At 54.0% G+C, this 13,083-nt stretch overlaps 2 protein-coding genes across 2 annotated transcripts; one reads left to right on the top strand and one right to left on the bottom strand.

Moving 5' to 3' along the window:
* Window positions 1-8,609: 8,609 nt before the first annotated feature.
* BXZ73DRAFT_85320 (uncharacterized protein) lies at window positions 8,610-8,950 on the bottom strand (the record flags this gene model as incomplete). The annotated part of the gene is made up of 2 exons (XM_048024014.1): window positions 8,610-8,731; window positions 8,770-8,950. 2 exons carry the CDS (start codon window positions 8,948-8,950, stop codon window positions 8,610-8,612), a joined length of 303 nt encoding a protein of 100 aa, XP_047870555.1.
* A 1,487-nt stretch (window positions 8,951-10,437) lies between these two features.
* BXZ73DRAFT_85319 (uncharacterized protein) lies at window positions 10,438-10,778 on the top strand (the record flags this gene model as incomplete). The annotated part of the gene is made up of 2 exons (XM_048024013.1): window positions 10,438-10,618; window positions 10,657-10,778. The coding sequence occupies 2 exons, from the start codon at window positions 10,438-10,440 to the stop codon at window positions 10,776-10,778; spliced, it is 303 nt and encodes a 100-aa protein (XP_047870554.1).
* Window positions 10,779-13,083: the final 2,305 nt, after the last annotated feature.

Here is a 13,083-nt window from a genome sequence, read left to right as displayed (position 1 = left end):
ACCCAGAGTGTGTCTCGACCTGTGTGAACCCCCCGCTCCGCGTGGCATCACACTGCGATGCATCATTCATTACACCCTAATGGACTGCGGGCGCCCGCCGCCGCCCCGTATCACGCCCTGTTGCTATCCATGCGTCCCGCGCTGTGTACTCGCTGCCTTGCCACCCCGTCTTGTTTCCGCTGTCCACCTCCGCTGGCCGCACTCACTGTCCCCTCCTCCTGTGATGTGTGTTTCAACTCCGCCTGCTACACTGAGGACGTCTGGTTGCACACCCTCGGGTCTGAGAACATAGGCTACAGCACCACGCCTACACGCTCTCGCCCTGGTTGACTGCATAGTTTGACATGACCCCTCTTGCAGGAGGTTCCTTCTTCTGCTACCGCCACCATCAGAAAAGTGCCCACGCCTCTCTGTTACCTGGAGTGGGCAGTAGACGTGTAGAACACTATCTCTAGCTTAACTATTTACTCTTTCTTGGTCTGCAAGCACTATACCTGACGACATGCCCCTTCCGGCCAAGAATAAGGGGTCCCCGCCGACGACCCGGACCACGTCCGGCGCCTTCCGCCCGCAGAAGACTTACACGCTAGATGATATCGAAAACCTGTCAGAAGCGCATACACTAGAGGCCCTGAAGGGCTTAATACCCAGCGTGGAAGCGGCGCATGGAGCTCTCACGAAGTACCAAATCAACTGGGACGACGACACCCCGCCATCTCAAGAGCAAGTCACCCGAGCCCTGGCCGCAATCACACTCATGCCGCCAAAGACCACAGCAGAGTGTGCCAAGCTGATCGCGGCCCTGTTTTAATTCTCGCCCGCTGAGAAGGTGAGCACCATTTTCACGAATCACAAATTGCAGAAAGTCGGGAAGAAGGTGGAGGAGATACACACCTCGGCAGTGGAGGCGTACAAGGCTGCATCGTCCTCGCTAGAGACCACACTGTAGATGGTAGAGGAGAAGCTTGGACAGAGTGGAGAGCTTGGTAGAGCTGGAACACAGGAGGAGTTTGCACCGGCCCTGGAGGCCCTGACGAATCCGTCGTTTGCACTGGGCATTAAGCAGGCCGCCGCGCAGGCGACATTAGGCCCTGCCCCACCGCTGGAACTCCGTCGGTCGATAGACAAGGCTGCGCGCTGTGAGAAAGAGATCTGTGTGGACAGGGTCTCGTGCAAGGACAAGTCGGGGAAGCGGGTCACGGAGCAGGTGCTAGTGGAGAAGGCGAAGTTGACCGCGAAGGCGGCGGTGGAATAGGTTGGTGCCCTGGACCCCCCTCCAGGCTCCAAGCACCCCCACATAACTGCACGAGGGAGGGGTAGCTTTTGAGCTCGAAAGTGCAGAGCAGGCTCTGTGGATTGGAGAGAATGCCGTTCAGGCCGCCGCATTCGCGCGGAACCTGTCCGCAGGGGCGACGATCACCCCCCATCCATTTAAACTTGTCGCACAGTATGCTCCCATCCCCTGGACACGCAGGAGAGTGTGGCGTTGTCTCGCATTGAAAAGGAGAACGGGATCGAAGCGGGGACACTACTCAGTGTCAGGTGGATCAAGGCGATAGAGAGACGTCACCCCGAGCAGCAGACCGCGCATTTGCGAGTCGTGGCCGCACGGTCGGCGAAAGCTGCTAATGCAATCATCCGAAAAGGGCTAACCCTCAACAGCAAGCGTGTAGACATCCGAAAGGACTCCACAGACCCCATCCGCTGCGCCAAGCAGTGCCAGCAGTACTCCCCCTTCCATCTCCCCCAGACATGTCCGGCACACAAAGACACCTGCGCCACCTGCTCAAAGACCCACCGCACAGCCGAATGCCCCATATCGATCCGCAACACCGACTCCCACTGTTGTACTACCTGCAAGGAGGCTAAGAACGGTGCAGAAGACGGCCACGCGGCTTAGAGCAAGACCTGCCCTGTCTACCTTGATCAGGTCCGGCTTAAATCACTGCAGGCCGTGGACTCGCAATACCGCTACTACGTCACCACGGACCCGGAGACATGGGAGAAGATCTCCAACTTTGCTCTACCGATACCAAACCCAGTCGGCAGGTCCCTCCCAGACCTACATAGCTGCCAGCACGGAGCGGGGACGCGCGTCGCGCGTCGGGCATGGGCGCTAGTACATATGGCGACCATATCCCGTGATCGCGTCTTGCCCACATTCAGTGTTCATTTCGCGAGTCGCGCGCGAGTCCGAACTTCCGTCCAGTCTACCCTATGCAGCACCCTCTTTTTCGAGATACAATAATTGATCAAGTTCAGGTCGTCTTCTCGCTTCCTCCACGCTCCCTGCCTCATCTTGTCCCCAGCATACCACTATTCCTCTCCATCAAGCCTCTGGCACACGCTAAGTATTGCGCACTTCGGCTGCCACAAGCACCATCTAGCTTCGTCTCAGGCCCCTCCGCCCCCCCATGACTGCCATCTCTGGTCCCTTCAAGTACTGTTTGCTATCCCTTGTTGCTCAAGAAGCGGCTACAGTCCGCTATCTGGCCCTCTGGCTCGAGCTTGCACCAACAGTGACCGTGAGTCCCCTTGTCGCCTTCATTGCTTACGCACGCGGGGCCGTAATACGTACGTTCTCCCATCTCCAGCGTCATCACCAATGCACCCCACCACTCCCTACATCGTCGCGTCTGCGTTCACCAAAAAGACGCAGCAACCACCTTCCGCTTCGCTGCCAAAACCCATATTTCCTCCCGTTACCATCCACGCTGGCACCCCACCCCGCTGCGCGGGCTCCTCGCGTAGCTTGTACGGCGCGCCGAGCATCTCCTATACCCCGGAGCCTTCCATATCGATGTCAATGTCCCCCGCGTCGAACACATCCGACCCATCGACCCCGTTCGGACGGTGACTCCTCTCTACTACCAGATGCTGGGCGCAAAGATTGAGTGCGATGTGGTCATCGACTCGCGGGCGCGCCTGGCCCCTGGGTGGGTGCGGGTTTCTAACGCTCCACGACAGCTGCTGAACATTAAATTGTCCATGCGCTCATGTGCAGCGTCTGTGGTGAGTGCGACGGCTGCTTCCCCCTCATAACTTTCACCCGCCTCCTCCTCCTCCTCCTCCTCCTCCTCCTACTCCTCAAGCCGATCGCCGTCAGTGCTTCAGCCTACACCCCGCTCACCCCGCGCGTGATCATCCCTGACTGCGCGACGTACGTCCCGCACGTGTCCTCGCATGACGACCTGTCCCAAACCTCCACGCGCAGTATGGTACCCGCGCGACGCTCCCACTGAGCATTTTTGCACCACCGGTATACGCCCGGCACACACCGCACACGCACCCCGCAAGCAACGCAGTGATCACTATGCCCGACTCGCTGAGTCACACGCCGTTGGATCCGCACCGACATGTTGCAATGCCCCTGTCTCGTTACCCACCGCACCCAGCCCGCGATTGTATTTGTCGCACAACGCAAGGTTGTCGCAGTATTTAGACCATGAAGCAATGACAGTTTTCCGTATGATCCATTTATGCGTGCTGATGTGTGAGCAGTGGGGGATTATCGTACAGCTGCGTGCAGAAAGCTTGTCCAGGCGCTGAAAAACGCGACGCACGTCGAAAATTAAATCGAAATTGGTCGGAAAATCGCCAGCGGTGATGAGCACGTTTCTTCTTCCTCTCTCCCTCGCTGGCTCCCCCCGATGGCCCTGAAAACTTGAAAATCGCGTCGCGCGCGCACTCAGGTACGAGCGGACGCTTTTCCGCGTTCTCAACGACTGAGTTGACGCATTGCGCGGCAGGTTGGGGTGGGGCGGTCATGGTCGACGATCTCGCCTCCGTTAATCACCTCGACGTGCTTCAAATGGCCACGCTACATGAGCAAGACACGGATTCACCTCTCTGTGATCCATCCAGTCTCTGCATCTGTCAAAACCTTGGAGGATGAACACTGCTGGTGCCGTGGAGGTGCAGCAGCGGGCGAGTACTCAGTTCACGCAATGAGAGGATGCCGGTCTCGGTGAGCTGCTCGTCTATCTCTTATGCGAGTTGCATCGTTCGCATTAGAACTACGTATAGGCACAAGGAACTGTATGATAGTTGTAACTTGTAGACGTATGCATACCTTCCTTTCACCCCATCAATCGAACACTTCTCCAGCCCTACGAGCAAGGGTGCGACTTTTGAATCAAAAGGCTCACACAGCACATGCATATCCAAGGTCTGGGACCCAAGGAATGGTAGATATAGTAATACATTCACAGTGCGCTCGCGCTCGGACTCATCGGGGATTCGGAAGAAAGTGACAGTCGCCGGGGGTAAATGACGTCTCCAGAGCAATGCAGAAGGGGTTGAAACCAGTTGATTCTCACCTGTAAAGGCCTCTTCCACGCCCTACACATATCCCGGCAGGGCTTGACGCACTTCGAGGTGATTAACAGAGGCGAGATCGTCGACCATGACCGCCCCACCCCAACCTGCCGCGCGATGCGTCAACTCAGTCGTTGAGAACGCGGAAAAGCGTCCGCTCGTACCTGAGTGCGTGCGCGACGCGATTTTCAAGTTTTCAGGGCCATCGGGGCGAGCCAGCGAGGGAGAGAGGGAGAAGAAACGTGCTCATCACCGCTGGCGATTTTCCGACCAATTTCGATTTAATTTTCGACGCGCGTCGCGTTTTTCAGCGCCTGGACAAGCTTTCTGCACGCAGCTGTACAGCTACGGTCACAAAGCTTGTCCAGGCGCCGAAAAAACGCGACTCGCGTCGAGAGAAATCGAAAATAAATCGAAAGTGGTCGAAAAATCGCCAGTGGTGCTGCGAGCGCGTTTCTTCTCTCTCTCTCCCTCGTTAGATCCCCCCGACGGCCATAGAATGTTGAAGAGCGCATCAGGCGCGTGTTTGGGTACGGTATGACGCTTTTCCACGTCCTCAACGGCCGAGCTGACGTGTTCCGCGGCAGACAGTGGTCGGGTGGTGGTCCACGACGACTTTATCCCTGTCTGCCACCATGGCGCCCCTTGAGCCACCCCGAGGTTGAAATCATGCCCATGAAGCATGCATCTGCGATGCAAGGAAATCGTCACATCTACGGCGACTGTCGAGAAGGCGTTGGCGGAGGTGCAGGAGCGGGCGGGTATGTATGTGTACTCAAGAGAGGATGCCGCCTTCGGTGAGTGCCCCATTAATATCATGTGTCCCCTGTCGTCGCAGCATAGTTATGTATACTGTCGCTGTGATCTGTGGCGCAAGACGTTCGTATGCCCAAGTTTTTGTGGCTACATTGGGAGAGTCTGCGGTGGTTCACGGTGCAGCTCGCGCTCTCATAGACACCACCCTCCTCGCTTCGTGCTCCCAGCTTCATTGTCACGAGGATTTTTCAAGTCCTCGTTACACGGAACAGTTGGTTGGGTGGTAACGAGTCGGAAGGCTCTCATAAACCTATAGATAGAGGGGGATGTACAGTACTTGTAGGATGTACATACCTTCCAGTTTCGCCTTGCCGTTCGAGTGTTCTCCCAGCCCTCCGAGCGACACCAACTGTTCAATAGGCACCTGTTACTTGTGCGAAACTTGAGAGGCCCTATGTGTGGAATCAGGGACCATGTGGTTGCGCCTACAATTCTGGAAGTAGGCTCCGGTCACGGGGAGTACATGACATCTTCGGTGTGGCGCAGGAGACGTTGAAACACCAAGAACTCACCCATAAGGATACATTCAGCTTCCTATTCATCGTCAGACAGAATTCGAGGAGTGTGAAGGTGGCAGACGGGGATAAAATCGTCGTGGACCACCACCCGACCACTGTCTGCCGCGGAACACGTCAGCTCGGCCGTTGAGGACGCGGAAAAGCGTCATACCGTACCCAAACACGCGCCTGATGCGCTCTTCAACATTCTATGGCCGTCGGTGGGATCTAACGAGGGAGAGAGAGAGAAGAAACGCGCTCGCAGCACCACTGGCGATTTTTCGACCATTTTCGATTTATTTTCGATTTCTCTCGACGCGAGTCGCGTTTTTTCGGCGCCTGGACAAGCTTTGTGACCGTAGCTGTATACAGCTGCGTGCAGAAAGCTTGTCCAGGCGCTGAAAAACGCGACGCGCGTCGCGAGAAATGGGAAATTAAATCGAAATGGTCGAAAAATCGCCAACGGTGACGCGAGCGCGTTTCTTCTCCCCTCCTCCCTCGTTAGATCCCCCCGACGTCCATAGAATGTTGAAGAGCGCATCAGGCGCGTGTTTGGGTATGGTATGACGCTTTTCCGCGTCCTCGACGGCCAAGCTGACGTGTTTCGGGCAGACTGTGGTCTGGTGGTGGTACACGACCCGTCTGCCACCTTGCCCCCCCTCGAAACGTGTCTGACGATGTATAGGAAGCTGAATATATTCTTATGGCTGAGTTCTTGGGCGGTTTGACGTCTCCTGCGCCACACCGAAGACGTCATGTACTCCCCGTGACCGGAGCCTACTTCCAGAATCGTGGGCGCAACCACATGGTCCCTGATTCCAGACGGCCTCTCAAGTTTCGCATAAGTAACAGGTGCCTATTGAACAGTTGGTGTCGCTCGGAGGGCTGGGTGAACACTCGAATGGCAAGGCGAAACTGGAAGGCATATACATCCTACAAGTACTGTACATCCCCCTCTATCTATGGGTTTATGAGAGCCCTCCAGCTCGTTACCACCCAACCAACTGTTCCGCGTAATGAGGACTTGAAGCATCCTCGTGACAATGAAGCTGGGAGCACGAAGCGAGGACGGCAGTGTCTGTGAGAGCGCGAGCTGCACCGTGAACTACCACGGACTCTCCCAATGTAGCCACAAAAATCCGGGCATACAAACGTCTTACGCCATAGATCACAGCGACAGTATAACTATGCTGTGACGACAGGGGGGACGCATGATATCAATGGGGCACTCACCGAAGGCGGCATCCTCTCTTGAGCACACGTACCCACCCGCTCCTGCACCTCCGCCAACGCCTTCTCCACTCGGTGGCAGTGCTGTAGCCCGTCGGTAACGCCCATACGAGGTGCCCGCGTTGCCGTCGGTAACGGCCATACGAGCTCGTACGAGCTCCGGTAATGTAGCCGTCAGTAACGGTCGTACGAGATGTGGGGGGCAGGTAGTTCCCCTTGATAGCTTAGTGCTTTTCCAACTCTTCTACATACCCTAGTACATTGTAATTGGTACAACAACAATGAAAACGATATTCTACAGCCCCTGGGAAGCCAATACCGGGCTGATACAGCAGGGGACGCCGGCTCCGGTAGTGGCACGTCCCACTGCGTACATTGTGCCCTACTGCGCCGTACGTTTCGGTAATGCGTTCGCTACGTTCCCCTGGGTCGTACGAGCTCGGAACAGTCGTTTTTATCCCCGTGCGTGCTGTGGTTGGCCCGGGGCATTGAAAACACTGCCCAGACTCGTACGAGCCTGTAGCCGTCTGTCACGGTCGTACGAGGCACCTCCGGTGTGCACCCGGAATATTGCGGTAATGGATTCGGCAGATGCGCGCGAGTGCACTGAACGCAGCGCACTCAATTTCGTTGCGATGCGTGCCATGGTTGGCCTGGGGTAACAAAAACGCTGCCTAGGCTCGTACGAGCCTGTAGCCGTCTGTCACGGTCGTACGAGGCACCTCCGGTGTGCACCCGGAATATTGCGGTAACGGATTCGGCTTATGCGCGCGAGTGCACTGAACGCAGCGCACACAATTCCATTGCCGTGTGTGTTGTGGTTACAGAGGGAGAGTCAGAACAGTGCTCAGGCTCGTACGAGCCTGTACCCTGTCTCAGACAGTCGTACGAGTACCTCCAGGAGAGCGGACACCCGGAGATCTCGGCAATGCATGGCGTGCATTGCCGAAGGTTACCGGAACACGGTGCACTTTGTTTCGTCGCTTTGCACACTGTATTTAAGGCAGGAGAGTCGAAACAGTGTGCAGGCTCGTACGAGCCTGTACCCTGTGTGAGACGGTCGTACGAGTTGTTCCCTGGTGAACCTCGTTTTTTTTGTTGATGCTTTCGGTAGATGCGCACGGATAAGCTGAGAATACCGAACTCAATTTCATTGCTGTACCTGGTGTAGTTAAGGAGGTATTGTCGAAACAGTGTGCAGACTCGTACGAGCCTGTACCCCGTCTGGAACGGTCGCACGAGGTGCTCCTGGTGGGTATCAAAAATTTCCGGTAATGCATGCAATGCATTGCCAGAGATCACTGGAACACAGCGCACTTTGTTTTATTGCTGTGCGTGGCATGGTTAAGGTGGCGGAATTGAAACACTACAGAAGCTCGTACGAGCTTGTACCCTGTTTGAGACGGTCGTACGAGTTGTCCCCTGGTGAACATGGATTTTTTCGGTAATGGGTTCGGTAGATGCGCACGGGTGTGCCGAGAATAGCGCACTTAATTTTAGTGCTGTATATGCTCTGGTTGTGGCAGCGGAGTTCAAACAGTGCAAACACTTGTACAAGGTGTCCTCCGGTAAACACCCACTTTTTCCGGCAGTGCATTCATTACCGAGATTCCGGCAGTCCCTCCATTACCGAGTGTTTGGTCATCTGTGTGTATTACCACTCTCACAACCGAGGTTTTGACCACCTGTGCATATTACCGCTCTCACTGCCGAGTTTTTGATTGCCTGTATTCATTACCGAGTTTTTGATCACCTCCGGACTTCAATGCCGAGTTTTTGACCACCGGTATCCATTGCTCGTCCTTCCGACTCCTCATTACCGAGTTTTTGGACACCTCCAGCCTTCAATGCCGAGTTTTTATTACTGAGGTCTGTAATCCCGGTGCTCACTGCCAGTGCTCTCGCTGACCTCTGGCCTTCAATGCCGAGGTTTGAATACCGAGATCGGTAATCCCGGTGCTCACTGTTGGTCCTCCGGCCTTCAATACCGAGTTTTTGTTACCGAGGTCGGCAATTGTGCTACCAGTGGTGCTCACTGTCTCAAACAGCGAGCTCACTGTCAGACACAGTGAGCTCAACATGTTACCCATCTCTGTATCTGTCCCTCATTTTTTTGGAATGCACCTCTGCATCACATCTGAATGTATTGCAGCACATTACAGCATATTTATATGAGTTGGTCTGCCTGTACTGAACACCTTCTACCTGAGAAGTCACCCTTCACAGCAGCATGTGTAGATGTTATTTCACCTCGCTGTTTTTTGGATCAGGGAGGAGCATGCAAGAGCTGTGGGTTTGCAAATTTGGAGGGCAGTAGCTGCAAAAGTGAGAGAACAGTGTGGTATGATATTTTAAAATGACATACCACACACAGAAATGGGATGGGAGTGTATCACATTCCGAACACCTGGATATATTCATAGACGATATTATGAATGCAATGCAGAAGAGAGCGCACAGAAATCAGGATTTCTGGTGAAGATACAAGATATGTGTGGAAAGTGGAAGTTCTGAGAAAACACGACATGCATAAGTTCATGTGCAGACATGATATCAACATGCTGTTTGCTGCATCACAATTGGGTACTATTGGGGTGCTCAGATCGGAATTTCCAAGCTTATCGGTGATGAGATGTATATGGGGCATCATATGTCATTATTTCATGACATACAGTATCCTGACACAGCATATGCTCCGATTAGAATGCGAAAACATGGAATAGAACAGGGTAGAGCATAGCTATCCAACGCAGAAGAGACCTTGAAAAACGGTTGAGAATCAGTGGAGATGTGCAAGGTGAGCCAGAAGTGTGGTTTATGCTGAATGTGCTCCAACCACGCTTTCCACTCCAACCACACTTCTGGCTCACCTTGCACATCTCCACTGATTCTCAACCGTTTTTCAAGGTCTCTTCTGCGTTGGATAGCTATGCTCTACCCTGTTCTATTCCATGTTTTCGCATTCTAATCGGAGCATATGCTGTGTCAGGATACTGTATGTCATGAAATAATGACATATGATGCCCCATATACATCTCATCACCGATAAGCTTGGAAATTCCGATCTGAGCACCCCAATAGTACCCAATTGTGATGCAGCAAACAGCATGTTGATATCATGTCTGCACATGAACTTATGCATGTCGTGTTTTCTCAGAACTTCCACTTTCCACACATATCTTGTATCTTCACCAGAAATCCTGATTTCTGTGCGCTCTCTTCTGCATTGCATTCATAATATCGTCTATGAATATATCCAGGTGTTCGGAATGTGATACACTCCCATCCCATTTCTGTGTGTGGTATGTCATTTTAAAATATCATACCACACTGTTCTCTCACTTTTGCAGCTACTGCCCTCCAAATTTGCAAACCCACAGCTCTTGCATGCTCCTCCCTGATCCAAAAAACAGCGAGGTGAAATAACATCTACACATGCTGCTGTGAAGGGTGACTTCTCAGGTAGAAGGTGTTCAGTACAGGCAGACCAACTCATATAAATATGCTGTAATGTGCTGCAATACATTCAGATGTGATGCAGAGGTGCATTCCAAAAAAATGAGGGACAGATACAGAGATGGGTAACATGTTGAGCTCACTGTGTCTGACAGTGAGCTCGCTGTTTGAGACAGTGAGCACCACTGGTAGCACAATTGCCGACCTCGGTAACAAAAACTCGGTATTGAAGGCCGGAGGACCAACAGTGAGCACCGGGATTACCGATCTCGGTATTCAAACCTCGGCATTGAAGGCCAGAGGTCAGCGAGAGCACTGGCAGTGAGCACCGGGATTACAGACCTCAGTAATAAAAACTCGGCATTGAAGGCTGGAGGTGTCCAAAAACTCGGTAATGAGGAGTCGGAAGGACGAGCAATGGATACCGGTGGTCAAAAACTCGGCATTGAAGTCCGGAGGTGATCAAAAACTCGGTAATGAATACAGGCAATCAAAAACTCGGCAGTGAGAGCGGTAATATGCACAGGTGGTCAAAACCTCGGTTGTGAGAGTGGTAATACACACAGATGACCAAACACTCGGTAATGGAGGGACTGCCGGAATCTCGGTAATGAATGCACTGCCGGAAAAAGTGGGTGTTTACCGGAGGACACCTTGTACAAGTGTTTGCACTGTTTGAACTCCGCTGCCACAACCAGAGCATATACAGCACTAAAATTAAGTGCGCTATTCTCGGCACACCCGTGCGCATCTACCGAACCCATTACCGAAAAAATCCATGTTCACCAGGGGACAACTCGTACGACCGTCTCAAACAGGGTACAAGCTCGTACGAGCTTCTGTAGTGTTTCAATTCCGCCACCTTAACCATGCCACGCACAGCAATAAAACAAAGTGCGCTGTGTTCCAGTGATCTCTGGCAATGCATTGCATGCATTACCGGAAATTTTTGATACCCACCAGGAGCACCTCGTGCGACCGTTCCAGACGGGGTACAGGCTCGTACGAGTCTGCACACTGTTTCGACAATACCTCCTTAACTACACCAGGTACAGCAATGAAATTGAGTTCGGTATTCTCAGCTTATCCGTGCGCATCTACCGAAAGCATCAACAAAAAAAACGAGGTTCACCAGGGAACAACTCGTACGACCGTCTCACACAGGGTACAGGCTCGTACGAGCCTGCACACTGTTTCGACTCTCCTGCCTTAAATACAGTGTGCAAAGCGACGAAACAAAGTGCACCGTGTTCCGGTAACCTTCGGCAATGCACGCCATGCATTGCCGAGATCTCCGGGTGTCCGCTCTCCTGGAGGTACTCGTACGACTGTCTGAGACAGGGTACAGGCTCGTACGAGCCTGAGCACTGTTCTGACTCTCCCTCTGTAACCACAACACACACGGCAATGGAATTGTGTGCGCTGCGTTCAGTGCACTCGCGCGCATAAGCCGAATCCGTTACCGCAATATTCCGGGTGCACACCGGAGGTGCCTCGTACGACCGTGACAGACGGCTACAGGCTCGTACGAGCCTAGGCAGCGTTTTTGTTACCCCAGGCCAACCATGGCACGCATCGCAACGAAATTGAGTGCGCTGCGTTCAGTGCACTCGCGCGCATCTGCCGAATCCATTACCGCAATATTCCGGGTGCACACCGGAGGTGCCTCGTACGACCGTGACAGACGGCTACAGGCTCGTACGAGTCTGGGCAGTGTTTTCAATGCCCCGGGCCAACCACAGCACGCACGGGGATAAAAACGACTGTTCCGAGCTCGTACGACCCAGGGGAACGTAGCGAACGCATTACCGAAACGTACGGCGCAGTAGGGCACAATGTACGCAGTGGGACGTGCCACTACCGGAACCAGCATCCCCTGCTATATCAGCCTGGTATTGGCTTCCCTGGGGCTGCGGGATGTTCTTGCGCGTATGTAGCACACTAGAGGACCTCAAGGCACGCAAACGACAGCCAGAATGATACATTTGGCATTGTATATTACTTCTCCACCACCGCTCGTACGACCGTTACCGACAGCTACACTACCGGAGCTCGTACGACCGTTACCGACGGTCTACACGACCGGAGCTCGTACGAGCTCGTATGGCCGTTACCGACGGCAACATGACGGGGTCGTACCGCCGTTACCGACGGCTACAGAGGGGGAAGGGGGTCCCTTCTCGACAGTCGCCATAGATGTGACAAGTTCCTTGCATCGCAGACGCATGCTTCATGGGCACGATTTCAGCCTCGGGGTGGCTCACGGGGCGCCAAGGTGGCAGACGGGGATAAGATCGTCGTGTACCACCAGGCCCCGGGCAACTCCCGCAAATGTCTGTCCGGCCGACCCCCGAAAATCGGCCTCGGCTAGGTTAACTCTCGGGCCAGAGCTAGGTTACAACGGACAGACCTCTGGAAGCGCACAATTGGCGCCCATCACGTGATGGGCAGGCCGCGCGTCGTCGCCCAAACAGCGAGCTACTCAAGTACTCAACTTTCCTTCTTTCCACAACATGCGAAGAGGGTAAGAGAACTTCTGAACGTGTAATTACGTGAATTTTAAGGCCCCATTCCCCTGGACAATCCAACCCATGTCTGCGCTTACCATCAGGCTGCTCCCGGTTAACGGGGCGAAGTTGGGATGAGCTCTGCGGCCTAGCTACCCACTGTTCGTCCACTATGAGTGCTATCCCTCGTCCTCGTCGTGCGCATCAGGGAGGGACATCGTGCTTTTACTCCTGGGTCCGCAGCGTGCCTCCTCCCCAAA

This window comes from Epithele typhae (genome assembly GCF_022376455.1).
Source record: "Epithele typhae strain CBS 203.58 chromosome Unknown BXZ73scaffold_481, whole genome shotgun sequence".
Classification (NCBI taxonomy): Eukaryota; Fungi; Basidiomycota; class Agaricomycetes; order Polyporales; family Epitheliaceae; genus Epithele; species Epithele typhae.
The sequence above is the reverse complement of the archived record's forward strand: the minus strand, read 5'-3'. Positions and strand labels throughout refer to the sequence as shown.